The sequence below is a fragment of the Populus trichocarpa genome, chromosome 4 (genome assembly GCF_000002775.5).
Source record: "Populus trichocarpa isolate Nisqually-1 chromosome 4, P.trichocarpa_v4.1, whole genome shotgun sequence".
In the NCBI taxonomy this organism is placed as follows: Eukaryota; Viridiplantae; Streptophyta; class Magnoliopsida; order Malpighiales; family Salicaceae; genus Populus; species Populus trichocarpa.
Window position 1 is genome coordinate 1,807,826 of NC_037288.2, and position 18,681 is coordinate 1,826,506.

General features: G+C 33.9%; 1 protein-coding gene across 4 annotated transcripts in view; it reads left to right on the forward strand.

Moving 5' to 3' along the window:
- LOC7458565 (cysteine-rich receptor-like protein kinase 10) overlaps positions 1-17,831 on the forward strand; it is a 79,321-nt gene extending 61,490 nt beyond the window's left edge. Inside the window, exons 1-7 of one of the 4 annotated variants that reach the window (XM_024599370.2) lie at positions 9,920-10,902; positions 15,951-16,085; positions 16,206-16,327; positions 16,432-16,642; positions 16,807-17,044; positions 17,126-17,276; positions 17,406-17,831. In XM_024599370.2, the coding sequence (XP_024455138.1) occupies positions 10,062-10,902; positions 15,951-16,085; positions 16,206-16,327; positions 16,432-16,642; positions 16,807-17,044; positions 17,126-17,276; positions 17,406-17,744 (2,037 nt within the window). In that variant the 5' untranslated portion in view covers positions 9,920-10,061 and the 3' untranslated portion in view covers positions 17,745-17,831. Of the gene's footprint in view, positions 1-9,919; positions 10,903-15,950; positions 16,086-16,205; positions 16,328-16,431; positions 16,643-16,806; positions 17,045-17,125; positions 17,277-17,405 lie in introns of those variants that run through there. The other 3 variants (XM_052451872.1, XM_052451874.1, XM_052451873.1) reach the window with 3 other exon arrangements.
- The last annotated feature ends 850 nt before the right edge of the window (positions 17,832-18,681 follow it).

Consider the following 18,681-nt stretch of genomic DNA (forward strand, 5'->3'; position numbering starts at 1 on the left):
AACTCTGATTCTTCTTTCAGTCGTGTCATACCAATAGCATTTGAATAAAAACACTATATTCTGCTCGTTATGATATTGCAGTTCGACGACCTCTTCTAATCTACCATAGTAGTCAACTTCTAACTCACTACTAGTGGATCCCTTAACACAAACACCGTTGTTGTATGTCTTTCTTGCTTGCCCGTATTCTTCAGTATGGAAAACATATCCATTGACAAAATACCTGTTGTAGCACTTACATTTTCTTTCAGGCCCCAGGCTTAGTAAAGACAATGACTTAGGCGCACTCCTTCCCATTTGATAAACCTTGCATGTAATGTACATCAATAAACAGTAAATGAACGAGAATCTCGTAATGACATGCATACGTACAATAATTTTGCAAGTTAGAATGAGTTTGTGATAGTGCTTACATGTGTTCTGAACCACGTGGCAAACTGCTCATCTTGTAATTGAAAGATCTGGGATTCGGTCAGCTGTGAGTTATTGGAGCAAATATTGTCGATGTTGCCTGCAAGTGATAATGATTGTATGATATTACAATATATAATTAATAGTATATTACTAACAAAGTCTAATTAGTATAAACTTACTGAATAAAAGGTCTCAACTCATCACAGTTAAATAGAACATAGTTGTGTGCTTGTTTGAACTCTATTTCCGACAAATATCTTCCTCTTACGACATTTTTAGGTATGGGTCGATGACTGCTCATGTTTTTAGACTAGGTCTGACCCTTCTGCCTACTCCAGTGTTTCGGTTCTGAAATTGATGGGGCAAAGTTTTGTAGCATATGAAAATACTACATTCCCTCTTGCATTTCCCACTAGCATATCCCCAAACAAATCTCTACAGAGAGAGCTCTGCCACGTAGAAGTTCAGTGTCTAATCATGTTGAACTGGAATTGAGCTCACAGTGGGGGTAACTTCAGATAAGGCTAACGCACCATGCACAGAAGGCTAACAATTATTTAGTGCCATTGGAAGATGTGAAGGCGATGAACAATTAGCAGTGCAACGGAACAAGAACCAAAGTTGTCATTAGTTGATGACTGAAGGCATTGTTGTTGTTGTTCAGGACTGAAAAGGAGAGATGCAGCTTCACTTGGACGTGGACAAGCAGTGTTTCCACAGAAGACTGTGCAAACATTCTCTTTCCATTTGATGCTCAACACTTGTTCAGGGAGATCTGAGTCTAGCTACTTCACCTTTTGATGCTCTTAACTTCATTTTGACAATGAGCCTCTCTCTAACCCCTTTCTTTATCATCCATCTTTTTTCGTCCGGTGGAGTAAACCTCGGAAGGGGGAACCTATTTTCCTTTCGGTACATGCATGATAAATGTATGAACATGTAAACTATATGATGAACTCGCCCTTCGAGGGGTGACATATGGTCGTAACTCTTGTATGATAAAACAAGAATCTTGATTCTTGCCCAAACTCTACAATGAAAATTTTCTGAGTGACGGCCATTGGGTCACCCAAAAGTCTTGAGTTCAAGATGCTTCAAGAAGGGTTTGCCCTGATGCAAAACAATGTATACGGAGCACACATCCTAAAGGCAGGTTCTAATCTTTTTAAGTGAGACAAAAGGTAGGTTTACTACTTGGTCTCTAAAAAGGGTCTCTCGCTGTCCTAGTGATTGCCCTTGTAAAGGCAATATGGGGGTTCAGCAGACAGTGGGATGGCACATGTACCAATCACTATCAGTCTAAACACTCAGCAAAGAGTTGGGGTTTGCACAAACTTAAACCTTGACTCAAGTCATAAGGCAAGCTGCTAGTCCCCCACCTAACCTGAAGCTTGTGTGTGCTTTCAAAAATAAAAACGTGTGATGCATGAGACAATTCTACTCAATGCATGAATAAAAAAAATAAGACAAAACGCAAAAAATTTAAACACATCAAAAACACAAAGCTTAGTCCAATAAAGTTGAAAACAATACCTTTCTCTAGTGGAGTCACCATTCTGTCGCACTTCAAAAAATCGGCGCGACGTCGGCTGGCGATTTTTTTCTTCTGTTATGCTTACGATTTGTTCGTTGGGAGTCGCCACCTAGTATTTAATTGAAGGGCTACTAGGAAACCAGATGTACTGGTCTTGTCAGAGATTCATGGGTAAGGGACTGGTTGTGGTTAGGGAAGGTATTAGCACCCCTAACACACCCTACTTGAGGGAAGCTGCTTCATGGCTTTGATGTGTTAAAGAAGTTTTAAAAATAAAATTTTAGCCCAATTCTAAGGCTTTGATAAATCAGTTGTTAGTTCCCAAAATATATGTAGATACATGTTCTATATTTTCATGGAAAATACAACATGATTTTATCTGTCCTTTAGATATTTATGCATATAAATTAAAATATTAAATTCATTTTTTTATTCAATAACATACATAAAAAAAAAATACAAACACACACATACAATTTCACTATATTTTTCTTTTCCTTTTCTTTTCTTTTCTTTTCTTTTGTTTTTTTTTTTTTTTGTTCCATCCACACTACAAATGATAAAAATTCAATACTAAAAATTAAAATTACATCAAACAATTTAAAATTACAAAATAACCCCTAAAACAGAATCAGGAACAGTGCAGCCACGGGTGAACAGAGTCGGAGGCTTCTGGGCGCCAGAACAGTGGCGGCGCGTCTCCTCCACGCGCCTCAGCCACTGGAGGCATGGCTTCACGCGCCGCCGCGAAAACACAACAGCGAAACAGGGGGTCTGTAAAAGCCTCCTCCCCTCTTCCCTTCCCTGCCGGCGGTGACACCCACCGTCACCTGCAGAAAGCCAAACACAAGCAGTCATTTTCAATTTTTTTACTTCACAGATCTGTTTTTTCTTCTTCTTCAGATCTGCTTCTTTCTTGGTTTCGCCTTCTTCTTCGTTTCAGGCGGGTCCGTTTGGTATGGGTTTCGTCTTCTTCTCCTCTGCTTCGGGTGGCGGATCAGGCGGTACTGCAGTGTGCAGAGGGCGACGGCGCTGCACGGGGAGAGGGATGTCGTGGCTGGTCCGTCGTTGAGGTCGACGGTGAGGGAATAGACGGAGTCCGTAAGCTACTGGGTCTCCAGTGATGGCAGCGCTGTTGTGGCTGTTGCTTTGGCCACTGTTACTGGAGGCCGACTGGAGGGAGGACCTGGTTCGGTCGCTGATGGAGAAGAAGAGGCTGAAGTCAGTGGGGACGGCCGGCTTGGTTTCTGTGACAAGGAGCTGCTGTGGCTGTTGTTGAAGATCAGAGGAAAGGGAGGGGGGCTGCCCCGGTTTGGTTTTGAAAGAGAGGGAGTTGTCCCTTGTTGCTGGCTGCTGAGGAAGGAAATACCTGCTGGGGGAAGGCTTCGGTGTGAGTGGTCCTTGATTCTGCAGGGAAAATGGCGATGGGAGGGGCTGTTGGGTCTGTTGGCTGTGGGAGAAGGAAGTGAGATGGAGAGGGGAACAGTGTCGGCAGTGAAAGGAGCCAAGCTCTTGGCTGGCCAGAAGAAGAGAAAATTTTCCAACGGGGAGGGGAGCGGCGGCTCCGGATGAGGGAGAAGAAAGAGTTAAAGTTTTCTAGGGTTTCTGTTTTTGTTGCCCCCTTTAATTGCGAAATTGCCCCCCCTTTACAAAATCAGTGTAGCATGGTATTTATAGGAAAAATTTTGCTAGGTTTTCAAACTAGTCCCTCAACTTTCCTTTCCTTCTCTTTTCCTCTTTTTTTTGTAAATTTTGATTTTTCTTATTTTTTTTATATTTTTGAAAGCGAGCAATATCAACGTCAACTAATCAAGGAAAATCAGTAATCATAAAATTTACACGTTAAAAGTTGAACGCGTTCCAAATACCTTTGAAAATTTAAATTCTTTTGAGATGACGTTGAAAAATGCTAAAAATGATGCAAATATATCAAAAATGCATTTTTTGAGTTTTCATTGTTTTTTTGCTATTTTTGGTTTTTTTTCTGAAAAATTATCAAAATATGGGTCAAAAATTGGGTAGCTGAAGAAATGACTTATCTCCATGAGTGCATCCCATATTCCCTTTGGCAACAAATCACGAAAAGCTAATGGGATGAGTGTTTGTATAAACACGTGGCAGTCATGACTCTTCATTCCATACAATTTGCAGTCCTCTATATTAACCAGTCTTGATATGTTCGATGCATGTCCATCCGGAAAACACAGACTCTTAAGCCATTTGTAGACTAGCAGTTGTGTGTTTTTCTCTAACACAAAGCTTGCTCTTGGTTTTGCGACCCGTGACTCATCATAAACCAACTCCATATTTTTACGGTTACAGTATAAAGCTATATCCAATCTAGCCTTGATGTTGTCCTTTGTCTTCCCTTTCACATCCATGACGGTGTTGAAAATATTCTCAAACATGTTCTTTTCGATGTGCATGACGTCAAGGTTATGGCGGAGCAGATTGGTCTTCCAATAAGGAAGCTCAAAAAAGATACTTCGCTTTACCCAATTATGGGTCAAACCAAAACCAGGAAACTTTTGCTTACCTGATTGAAGGCCAAACACAATGTCACCGTACTCTGAGACAACATCATGCAATTCTTCACCAGATAGACGCGGGGATGCAACATCTTTTTCAACTCTGCCAACAAAGAAATCTTTTCTGTTCTTTCTGTACCTGTGATGAAGTGGCAAGAAGCGACGGTGACAGTAAAAAAAAGAAGTTTTACCTCCATTTGCTAGCGTGAATGCCTTGTTGGTTTCCATGCAGTATGGACATGCGAGTTTCCCATGCGTGCTCCAACCAGAAAGCATTCCATAAGTTGGAAAATCATTGATAGTCCACATCAATGCCGCCCTCATAAGGAAATTTTGTTTCCTCGATATATCATAAGTCAGAGCTCCGGAGGACCACAACTGCGCCAACTCATCAATCAACGGTCGAAGACAAACATCTATATTCAGCCCCGGGCTTCTTGGACCGGGTATGACAGTAGATAAAAACATGAACTCCGGCCTCATACACATTCTTGGTGGCAAGTTATAAACTGTGAGTATGACCGGCCAACAAGAATAAGGAGCAGCAAATGACCCAAATGGGTTGAATCCGTCTATACACAACCCAAGACGCACATTCCTTGATTCAGCTGAAAAGTGAGGATGAACACTGTTAAAGCGTTTCCACGCTTCGCCGTCAGAAGGATGAACCATCACTCCATCAATCGCATGATGTGCTTGGTGCCATGTCATGTGCTCAGCAGTCCTTGGTGACATGAATAACCTCTGCAGTCTAGGTGTGATCGGGAAGTATCTAAGTTTTTTATATGCCACTAGAGTCTTTCCCCTGCCAGTTCTAGGTTTGTAACGGGAATGCCCACATGTCATGCACTCGGTCATCTCGGCATTTTCAAGGTAGTATAACATGCAGAAGTTAGGGCACATGTCAATTTTCTGGTATCCTAAACCGAGGGGTTTCATCATGGACTTCGCAGCATAGAAGTTCTCTTTCAGCCTGTTCCCTTCAGGTAAAATGCTTCTTGCCCATTCAATAATCTTGTCATACCCGGCCTCACTCAACCCGTGATCTAACTTGATGGTGAACACCTGTGCTACGACCGATAATTTACTGTGGTTCGTGCAGCCATCCCATAATGGTTCGTCAGAATCTTTCAACAAATCAAAAAACCTAGCTGCATCTACATTAGGTTCTTCTTTTACGATTGGACATTGACTGCCATTACCTTGATTCATTCTCATTGCATCCATAACCATATTTCTGTAAGGATTAGTGTTGTCATTTGCCGTTTCATGCACGTTGCTAGCACTAGAAGTAGACCCAACCACCGTTTCTTCCATTCTCCTCTCACTCTCGCTAACAAATACTTCTCCATGTGCATACCAACACTGGTAATTCTCCATAAACCCTTTGTGTAGAAGATGCATCATTACAACATCTGGATGCAGATACTTTTTATTTTCACACTTCCTGCATGGACACCTAATACCGCCTCCAGTAAAATTTCTGGGAATAGATGTTACGAAATTAATAAAACCCTGAACCCCATTACAATAATCCATCCTCCGCAATCCTTGGGGTGAATCTCGATACATCCATGAACGATCATCCATGACTTATATCGAACCTCTATAAAATTGTGATGACATCATGTATTAATTAACTAAGTTAGGTAAATAAACTTGTAAAAATATTACTTTAACTCGAGATTATCCAACAAACCAATCACAACTTCTCATAAAATATTAAATATTCATTATCATTTATCAACATCCATACGAATTAAAATATATAAATTTACAGAAATTACCACTCCGCAATACCATTGATAAAACTTTAAACGGGCCCATTAAGCAAGCTATTAATTATTTCAAAAGAGCACATGTAATTCGGTAATTCCATAAAGAAATAACAATTTACAAACAAATACAATCTTACAAAATCTAAAACAAACCATAACAGGTACAAAATTATACATTCATATACTACAAGTTTGTTTGAGAAATAACAATAAAACATGTACTTCTACTAACAAAATACATATACTAAAAAAACAATAAAATTGACATTTAATTAAATGTTAAAATTTAAAAAGATATAATTACTTACAAAAATTAATAAAATCCGTCGGTAAATCAGAACATGCGCGGATGCTGTGACCACAAAACTTCAAGAAATATAACTTGTTGTGCTGATATGAGGAAGATTTGTTTTTGGGGGGGAGGGGGGGCTGGTTGTTTGCAGATGGGGAGAGTTGGGATGAGGAAGAAGAAGGAGAAATAGGGGATGAGAGGGTCGGCAGAGCTGTCATATATTAACTTTTTCCGACGGAAACTCTGTCGGTTATTACGTCGGTTATTCTGACGGAAACATAGACATGTCACCGTACGGATCTGCCATTTCAAATCCCTCGGTGAGTCCGTCGGCAATTTAAACGGAGAACCGGTCACATCACTTTACGGGCAGTCGTTTTGAATCCGTCGGTGATTCCGTCGAAAAAAAATAACCCGCCAAAACCTCCACGTCAGTGACCCGCTTTTTTTTAAATTCGGAAACTTTTCCGTCCGTAATTCAGTCGGTAAATACCGACGGAAATTTCCCGTCGGTATTTACCGACTGAATTACGGACAGAAAAGTTTTCGTCGGTTTTTACCGACTGAATTACGAACGGAAAGTGGCCGTCGGTAATTTCGACCTCAAAATACCGACAGAAAATATTCCGTCGGTAAATCCGTTGGTAGTTAGCGAATTTCTGGTAGTGAATTAAATATATGTAAGTTTTTGCATTTAATACTTGAGTGAACTTAGTTGTTGTCTAGAAGACTATTATATATTATATCGATGATATTGCCATCTAATTTTTCAAGCAGTTGATTATAAGTTCCTTTAAATATAGTATGAAATAATAATGAAATTACTATTTTTTTTTTCTAAAAAAAGAAAAGAACTTATCAGTCAATAAAAACAGCTTATAGAAATTTCAAAGAAATGGAGACAAATTAGCGCCCCGTCAACAAATCCACAATGACTTTCTGTCCCAGTTGCACTTTGTCTAAAACTTTAAAATAATTAAGTTATTATTTAGTTGTACATTTGCTTTAGCTCTTTGTCTGCCATTCAGATGTTCTATAAGAAGGCTTTCCACCAAGTCAACATTTGTAAGCTAGAGAAATTCATCGCCAAAAAGATGAGCTCTCGCAAATACATATTTAAAAAAAGCTTTAAAAAAAGTGCACCTGAAAATTAAGAAGTTGAATGAAGTTCTTTGGCGAAGAAAAATACCACTGAAGTTGCAAGGAATTTTACAAATATTAAATGTTTAGTCGAGCTCGTGAACGTTTTCCCATAAAACAAATGAGAGACATTCAAAACATTCAAGTCTAAGATTCTCTATTTTGTGAGTAGCAGCGAGAAAATTAGTACACCCTAACAAGCTCTTTTTTGGCAGCACATTTTAACAAGTTCAAATATGCACTGGTGCACGATTTTATTTATTTATTTATTTTAAATTAGTTTAAAAAATAATTAATAAAGACACTTTAATTAGGTCAAATTAAAAATAAAATCTACTCGTATTTAGGGTTAAGGTTTTATTAAAAAAATTTCTTCAATACAAGTATCTTAATTAATATAAAACTTTAATATGTCTAAAATTAATTATAAATGAATAAAAAATTAATTTCAAATAATTATCGATTAAAAAATTATAAAACCAAAAAATTCTTATACCCACATTGAAGATTACAAAGCTTTCTACTGATTTATATAGTAATGCATTGAGAAATTTAAATTAGGCTAATAGGATATCAAAATTTTTAAAAGAAAATGAATTTTAAGCTTAAATCACATGTATGGACTAAAGTTCGATTTGGATTTGGATTAATTGAAATTTATTTTTTTTGTTGATCCATGAACAATACCTATCTAGATTTATTGAGCATGATTGATCAGTCATACCCAAATTGTTTTTGGGTTTTAATTTTCTTAGAATGTGAGGTATTATTGATTTAAGACATCACAATTAATATTTAAATAAAAAAGTTTGTATTTAATTGTTGAAACGTTAGAATTAATTTTGAAAAAAAATTTTATGCCGCCAAGTAGGAGTCGCTGAGAAAAATAGTGAGAAAAATCTCCACTGCCTAAAGTGGTGTCTACGGTCTTTTATATATATATATAGCTTTCATGCCTATTAGAGTGAATTTGAGTTTATTTTCATGGACCTTATCAGTAACGCAACCTTTCAAAATAGTGGTGTTTAGAATCAGGTTTTAAATTTTGAAAGTATTTAAAATTATAAAATTGAGGAACTGACTTGATTGATATTATATATATATATATATATGGTAGGTTACATGAACCTTGACCAGTGGTCATATAGTGGCAAGACAGGGCAATTGCCTCCTTAAATTATAAAATCAGATTCATTAACAAACGTTTTGAAAAAAATTAAATTAACAAGCCTTTCTTCTAGCATTTTTTTATTTATTTTCTTACATAAATTTTGATGAAATAAATATACTATTATGGATAGAGAGATGATTAATTTTCTAACAAAGACTGTTTATTTAACACATCCATCAATAATACAATTATTAAAATACAAAACTACTTCTCATTATTATATTTTCAGTTTCTATAGTTGTTTGTAATTTTAAAAGAAGACTTCTTTAAATAAAAACATTTCTCAAATTTCTATATATATATATATATATTCCTTCTATTTATCCTAAGTATAATTAATATCTAAAAATTATAAAATTTAGCAAATTATTAAATTAGTATTTCCTTGCAATAGATCCTTAGTTATAGTTTTATGCTGTTGATTGATGAAAAGACTTATACGTACCTTTTTTTTTAAATGGAACAATTATTTATGTGTCTTGCAAGAAAGACTAAAGTTTTCTTCTCTCTCTCTCTCTCTCTCTCTCTCTATATATATATATATATATATATATATATATATATATATATATAATGTAAAATATAATTTTTTTCTTATAAAAGCATGACTTCAATAATATTGATTTGATTTTTAAATATGCTTGTAATAGATTTTTGTTTTCTGAAATATCAAATATGAACTTAGCAATGGGTCCAAAATATTGAAAGGACTAGTTATCGAGTTATAATTTCTGTATGAAAATAATAATGTATGTATTTGTACTTTATTTAAACTATATAATGGAACTACTATTTGATTTTCCTAGAAAAAAAGAAGAAGTTATAATTGTGAACTAATAGGTAATTTTAAATAATGAGAAAAGAAAAGAAGATAAATTGCTATTTTTTATCCATTATTATAGAGTGTATAATGTATATTAATTAATTAATTAATTAAATGATATAAAATATTAAATGATTTTAATTTGTTATTCTAAAGTAAAGATAACGATCAATCAATAAGTGCCGGTGCTAATCCTCTCTGGTAGAAAAACTTGTTATAGAAATTTCTAAGAAATGAACACAAAGTAGCAGAAAGCAACACGGCGAGGGACTCCATGATCTCTGTCCCCACTATCATTACCTCTCATCTGATAAAAGGATGAACTCTCTTTCTTCCACCATGAGGGCTGTTAGCTAGCTAGAGAGCTTGATCACCCAAAAGATGAATTCTCTCAAATTCTACATTATCCTGCTCTCGTTCCTTACCCTTGCTATTATCACTCTAGCACAGGAGGATGCCAATCACCTCTATCATAATTGCCAAAACGCAACCACGTCCACAATAAACAGCACCTACCGAGTCAATCTAAATCTCCTCCTCTCTTCACTTGCCTCAAACGCAACCCGGAATAATACCAATGGATTCTACAACACCTCTTTCGGGCAGAACACTGATCAAGTGTACGGCCTGTTTATCTGCCGTGGCGATGTTAGCAACACTGTTTGCCAAAATTGTGTCACCTTCGCCACCAAAGATATAGTCCAGCGTTGCCCAATTGGAATAGCGTCCATTGTGTTTTACGATGCGTGCCATCTACGTTACTCAAACAGGAACATTTTCTCTAAGGTGAATCAAAGCCCTGCTTACTACAAGTGGAACTTACAGAATATCACAACCGAACCCCAGCGTTTTAACAATCTAGTGGGAGCCGCCGTGAATGATTTGGCTGCTCGAGCTGCAAGTGCTCCTCCAGGTGCTAAAAAGTTTTCTGTGAACAAAACGTCTTTCGATGCGTTCCAAAAGATATACAGCCTTGCCCAGTGCACACCGGATTTATCTAGCTCTGATTGCAATCGATGTCTCAGTGCAGCTATAGCTAGATTGCCCATTTGCTGCAGCAGCAAGATAGGAGGAAGAGTCTTGTTTCCTAGTTGTTATATTCATTATGAAATTACTGAATTTTATAATGCAACGGCAGTTGCAGCGGAGTCACCGCCTCCTCCTCCTCCGCCCGTAGCTCTTCCTTCTCCTCCACCTCCTCGTTCAGCGACAATACCAGAAGGTAAAGTTATTTTCCACTATTTATTGTTTTATTCAATATCTTTAATATTCCCCACTCTAACAAAATCGTTACTATATATAGAATGCACTCGTCGAAATTTAAATTTATCTCTTAAATTTTTTGGATGAAATTTATATATTAAATTACAAAATACAAAATCCGTAAGTCATTTTGGAAAACAAAAAATCAATCCTTTTGTAAATTTTAAAATTAAGCTACGGTTTGGTTTGTTTTTTCATTATCGCAGTTGCACTTTGTCTAAAACTTTAAAATAATTAAGTTATTATTTAGTTGCACATTTGCTTTAGCTCTTTGTCTGCCATTCAGATGTTCTATAAGAACTTTCCACCAAGTCAACATTTGTTTTCTCTAAATCATAGGTATCAAACCCGACTCGGGTGTTGACCCGGCCAAGAAACCGGGTCCCGGGTTTCATGGGTCAACCCGGATCAACCCGGAAAAATTAAAAAATTAATATATATTTAAAGTTTTAATATTTCATATGAAAAAATTAAGACAAAATTCATATGAATATAGGTTATGCATGTTATAAATAATAAAGTTTAAAAAAATATTTTTAAAAAATCAATCCTTTTGTAAATTTTAAAATTAATCTATGGTTTGGTTTTTTTTTTTTTTTTTCTGGTCAGTTGATATTCTTTATTCAAATGTGATGGTTGTGGCCCAATTCTTGTAAGGTATTGTTGCCATGTGATCTTACGATTTTATCCTCCAAAAGGCATCTCACATGTTTGAAAATCAATTCCTAGTCCTCGTTAGTATCCCACGCCACGTGATAGTACCTCCAAAATGGCTCGGTTGTGCAAAACTTACAAAATAAAATAACAAACACTTGCAATATTTACAATAAAAAATAAAATAAAATAACAAACACTTGCAATATTTAACATGTTTGGATCAAGAATTGCCTACCTCCATGAACAATTTTAAAAAAACCCATCTAAGATAAGAAAAAAATCCCTCAAGTCAAGCCCTCTAAAGATAAACTTCTCAAAACTACAACCGAATCGTCACGAATGTAGGAATCCCACCACACTACATATTTTTCCTAGTAGAGATTCGCGACACGATTCAACAATTCAATTTTTACTCATCAAGATTAAATCAATTAATGTATCCCTACAATAAAAAAATATGTTGCCTTTCACTTAAGGACATTTTGATATTTTTATTTTTTTAAATAGTTAAATTACTTTTATATTTTTAAAGATAAAATTAATATAACTCTCTCACATGAGCTTTTTATCTTTTTACCATGATTTTTTAATATCATGATAGTTCAGAGGAATTATTTTATATTAATAAATGTTAGATATTGTTTTTTTAAACTTATTGGCAAGTGCTAGTAGCCCCCGAGTCCTTCAACCGGCGCGTACAGGTTGTCCGGCCAACGAATGCTGCTATCACTAACATTGCTGGAATTGCCATGGCACCCCGATGTAATGGGGCAGCTTGTGTTTCAAGATTCTCAATGGTGTGGCCTCGATATCCGTTTGTCTTCCCTCTTCTCTCTCTCTCTAGATTTAGATTTTCACGCCAGACCTTTAACACCTCTAGAATAGCCCTTTAATTTTTTAATTCTTTAGATTTGGTCTCTATTCTTTTTATTATACTTTTATTATCTTGAAAAATTTATAAAATTGGCATGCCTTTTCGATTTCATCCCTCTTCACTTTTTTCATCGATTAAATTTGATCATCGTTCTTTTAATTGCTATTTTTTTATTCGAAATCATTTTTTAAATTGATTTTGCTTTACAATTTCATCCTCTATTTTTTTTTCTGTCAAATAATTTAATCTTCATTCTTTTGATTGTCAATGTTTTTGCTTTGACAAGTTTTTTAAATTGGTTCGTAATAAACTTCTTGATTGAATATGAATCCAGGATTTCACGGGTTGCAAGTTTTAAAGATTTGACCAGGTTTATGATGTTTCTCAGGTGTGCTTAGTTTTTTATTTTTCTTTGTCTGAGTTAATTTTTTGCTCGTCTCATCCTTCAATATTTATTCAATGGGAGATTGGGTTACATATTGTTTTAGCTTGCTTTCTACTAATTTTTTTGTTGGTTTTGAAAATAACCCGGTTATCTTGAGCCTTTTATTTATCGTTCTTTGTTGGGTTTTTTTGGCTAATTCTTGAAATTAATATCTTTTTCTGATTCCATCCTTAAATATTTGATATTATTTTTAAAACAATTTATATGATTATTTTTTTTTCTATTTCATCTCCTTTTATTTTTTTTTATCTTTTGGATTGTGTTCTCACTCTTTCGATTTCTATTTGTTTTATTTGAAATAACTTTTTAAATTTATTTTCTTTCTCTAGGATTTTTCATTGATCTAAAAAATAACTCAGGTTTTCTCAAGTCATTTTATTTTATTTTTTTTTTGTTGGATTTACTTTCACTAATCAATATTAAATTAGTTAAGAATTGAGCTTTTTGATTCAGCCTGATCTAGAATTTCATGAGTTACGAGTTTGAGATATTTGCCTGGTTTTAAAAGTTTCACCCAGTTTTGTTTTTTTTTTTTAAGGTAATGACTTTTTATTTTGTTATTCAATATTTATATAATTAATTATTAGACTTTTGTTTTTTTTATTATGAGCCTTCTATATGATTTTTTTTAACGTTCATTTTTTTTTCGGGTTCCTATATGTTTTTTATATTTTCCATATGTCACCTTTTTTTTTCTTTGTTAGGTATATGGCCGGAGTCACATTTTTAAAAAAATAAAAATAAAATATGCTTGCCTCATAAAATTACAAATGTTCTTCAATTTCATCCCTTCTATTTTTTTATCTTTTAAATTTGGTCCCTATTATTTTGATTGCTATTTTGTTTTGTTTGGGATCATTTTTTAGATTGTTTATATATATATATATATATATATATATATATATATATATATATATATATATAATTTCATCCTCCATGAGTTTTTTTTCTATCAAATTTAATCTCTATATTTTTTATTGTTATCTTTTTTTCTTTATCAAGTTTTTTAAATTAAAATTTTTTCATGATTTTATCTTTTAAAATTAAATTGGTTGAGAATTAAGTTTCTTGATTCAACTTGAATCCAGGAATTCATCGGTTGTTAGTTTTAGATATTGGACCAGGTTTAGAAAGTGTGCTCAGGTTTTCTTAGTTTTTCTTTTTCTTTTTCTTAAAGATAATGTTTTTTTATTTCGAAACCTTTTTTTTAGTTTTGCTTTATTATTTTTTACGGTTTGTCTTCTATGAGATTAGTCTCGGGTTCATGACTAGGGTCACCAGTTTCAGAGCTTAATAGGGGTTGCCTTGTTTTTGTTCTTTTTTAAATTGGTTTATTTTTATTTCATCTTTCAACATTTGATTTATTGAAAAGTGGTATTCACATCTTTTCTTTTCCTTTCCTTCTATTGGTTTATTTCAATCATATGCCTATAGTTATAGGGTTTGCAGGTAAACCCAGGTTAACTCATATTTTTTCTTATTGCATTTTTAAATTATATTTCTGTTTTTTTAATCTTTCAACATTGAGTTGTTTGATAATTGAGTTTCATGATTATATTCAATTTTCTTTCAAATGTGGTCATTCTAGTATCATAACTAGGTCATAGATTTTGCTTCTTAACCCTAGTGGGCACAAATCGAGTTTTTTCATCCTTTTTTAATTATCTTTTTTTCTTAATTTTTTTCTTTCAATTTTACTTGTTGGAGATTTAACTTCAGTTTTTTTCTTTTTATTTTTCATTTTTTTGAGTTATCATATTCTCATTTGATTTATTAGGAATTGAACTTTAAGCATTTTTTCTTGTGTTTTTTTTTCTCTATAAGATTATCTTAATCTTATGTCAATGGTCGTGAAGTTTGAAAGTTAACATGTTTTAACTCAGGCTTTTTATTTAATTATTTTTTATTTCGCCCTTCAATATTAGAGTTGTTTAATAACCCAGGTAAGCTCAAGTTAGGTTCATTTTATTTTTTATTTTTTATTTTTTTTGTCATATTCTTAAAAAAAAAATTCTTAGCATTTTTTTCTAAATTGAAAATTTTTTTTTGCTTACGCGGGCTACTAATCTAGTTTGAATTCTAAAGAGGGAACATAAATCTGAACTATCTCTTCAATCCCTTTTTTTTTATTCTTTATCCTTTAAATAAATATTTCAAATAAGTTTATTGAGTATATCCATGTCGTCCATCTGGACTATTAAATTTCAGTATAATAGTAAATGCAATGGTTTTGATAACCATCACTATTGCACGGATGTCATGAAAAGAGGCATTGGTGCATTCTCATGGACTTTGAGAAAGTTTAACCAAATTGCATTTGGTCATTCCATGAGAAAGCAATACTGAACTTATAACCCTGTTTCTAATTATAATGGATCCAAAATCAAAAAGATATTCATGTTGGATTCTCAACGTGTTACAAAAGGTTAATTACTGGCTTGAAAGCCGCTTTTTGACTTTAAATCATGGAAGCAAAGTTATAAGACCCGGTCAATCATATGATATGATTCAGCTCAAGACTTGAATTATGAGTTGGGTTAGCTTGTACAGGTATTATTTTAAAATTTATTTAAAGAAACATTTAAAAAAAATTAAAAAAACAAGTTATAAAGGCACTAGATCAATCAAGTCACATAATAATCAAGTTTGACATAGTTAACTCTTAATAAGATTTAATATAAAACCTTGCCTAGGCTAATTACTGGGTCGGCAATTCGACTCACCAAACCAAGCCATGTTTATAGCATTTTTACTAAAAAAAAATTTTAGTTATCTAAAAATAATTTATTATCTTTATCTTTTGTTATTTGAAAAAATGTTTTTTGACATCGTTAAATATTTTCTTTTTTCCAATTTATTAACCCATCCACACCCCCCCCAAAAAAAAAAAAACAAAACAAAACAAAACAAAAGGTGCTCCCATGTCATTCACAATGGATTCGTCTCTGTTTGAATATGCTTGTATGTTAAAGTTAAAAGCTTTTATGAATTACAATGCGTTTTTGAATGATACATGTTTTTTTTTTTGCAGAAAAAGGCGGTGTCTCAACAGTTTTAATTATAGCCATTGTCATTCCCATTGCTGTTTCTATCGCGCTTTTGAGCATGTGTTTCTGTTTCCTGAGGAGGGCAAGAAAGACCAGAGATTACGTGCCAGAAAATGATGGTAAAGAACATTAGAAATCTTTTTTAATTGGGAAACAAAACAAAAGCAGTCTTTTCTGTTTTGTACTCTGCCTAATAATATTTTCAAAAGCTCAAAGGAATATCTACTTGTGTTGTGTAGTTGGAGATGAGATTACCACCGAGGAGTCCTTGCAATTTGATTTGAGTACTATAGAAGCTGCCACGAACAATTTCTCCGCTGATAACAAGTTAGGTGAAGGAGGATTTGGTGAGGTTTACAGGGTAAGCAATTCGTGATGCATTTAAATTTTCAAGAACAGGAAATACCTTGTTGCATTAGGATTTAAAAATCCCTTGCTCAACCATCGGTGAAAGTGCTTTCTCAGGGAACACTTCCTAATGGACACCAAATAGCTGTGAAGAGGCTATCAAAAAAATCTGGACAAGGTGCAGCAGAATTTAAGAATGAGGTTGTATTGGTAGCCAAGCTTCAACACAGGAATCTAGTGAGGGTGCAAGGGTTTTGCTTGGAAGGAGAAGAAAAGATTCTTGTCTATGAATTTGTCAGCAACAAAAGCCTTGACTACTTTCTATTTGGTATATATTGATGATTTTCTAAATGTTCTTCTCATTGCCTTTTAGTACGAGAAATGCATATTTGCCTCTAGGAATATAGTCGATTCTTCGTTATCAGGCATAATTGTCTTTGAAACAGTTGATCTGCACTCTGACTTGAAGGTTCTGTTTTCTTGATTTTATAGACCATGAAATGCAAGGACTGTTGGACTGGTCCAGACGGTACAAAATAATAGGAGGCATTGCTCGAGGAATTCTTTATCTTCACGAGGACTCTCGGCTACGAATTATACATCGTGACCTCAAAGCTAGCAATATTCTGCTAGATGGAGATATGAACCCCAAAATCTCAGATTTTGGCTTGGCTAGGATTTTCGTAGTTGATCAAACTCAAGCAAGTACCAATAGAATTGTTGGAACATAGTAAGTTTGGATCTAATTCCCATTGATTAGTAAATTCATTTCGTTTTTTTCTAATCATTTCTCTGTTTTTCTGGTTTGTAGTGGTTATATGTCCCCAGAATATGCAATGCATGGGCATTTCTCTGTCAAGTCTGATGTCTATAGCTTTGGTGTCTTAATCCTTGAGATTATAACCGGAAAGAAGAACAGTTCCTTCTATCAAACAGGGGGTGCTGCAGACCTTGTTAGCTATGTGAGTGCAAGTTTTTCTCTCTTGAAAGCTGATACCATCACCATAAATTCAACATCTGGGTTTTTCATCTCTTGAAAACAAGTAGCATAAGATTTAGCAACTTTTGACCATTCAATTTTCTTTTTTCAGGTTTGGAAACATTGGAGAGATGGGACGCCATTGGAAGTGCTGGATCCAACTCTGACAGATACATATTCAAGAAATGAAGTAATTAGATGCATCCACATTGGATTGTTATGTGTTCAAGAAGATCCAGCTATCAGACCCGCAATGGCAACAATTATTCTCACACTCAATAGTTACTCAGTTACCTTACCATCACCGCAAGAGCCTGCTTTTTTTTTCCATAGCACTATAACAGATGAAGTGAACAGTTCAAGCAAGGAATTTCTTTTAGAACATTCTAAAAGCAAGTCTGTTGCTTATTCTGTAGATGAAGATTCAATTACTGAAGTATATCCTCGATAGGGAGTATATGTATTTTCTCTAAAATAAGCATTGAGAAAAACATGAGGTCAATTTTTCAGTACCGAACACTTTAAAATTGTAATTTTTATTGTTTAAGAATAAAACACACAAGTATTTGGATGAATGTCCCAAATTTTATTGATTAGCTTCTACACACACTCCGCTCCGCTGAACATATTAATCCTCAAATTATAATAATCTAATAAAAAAGATTCTAACTAACTAATTAATTAACCAAAGATTATAATTAATTAATCTAACACAAATCCCTTTTTTATCAAAGATTCCTACCTACACAATGATTATAACTAATATCTAACAATAATTAATGTTCTTAAACACTCAGTTTTAACAATGAAGGATTTTCTTTTAATCTTGTCTTAGAATATTTATTTTACACTAATAATCTTTCATCTTTTTAGAAGCTTCGTTAATTCTTGAGTATTGTTTTTCTTAATACCATCAATTCAATCATGCATAGACTTTTATCCTTTATTTCTTTTACAACATCTTCAGAAATCATAGAATCACACAATAAAAATAAAGCAAAATAAGTAAATAGTTCATTAGATTGATTTTTTTTTGTTATCTCATAACCATTCATCCATGTTGGCTTTTTTCTAGCATGTTATAATTGTTGATCATTATTTGTTGAAGTTATTAGTGGAATTTGATCATCAACTAATTATGGTGATTTTTTCATGTACCTCTCTTTTTCTCATCATTAAGTTTCTTTATAAAACAATTTGTTCCAACTTTTTTTTTCTTTCTAAAAGAAGCAATTTGTTGAAGCTTGCTTTTCTTTTCTAGCCGAAAAGCTTTCTTTTTATTTAAAATAGCTTTTTATTTCTTCATGTTTTTATCAATATTATTCTAGAGTTCCTTTTTTTTTTTTTTCATCTCAATGACCAATAAAAAAGTCTGCATGTTACTTCTA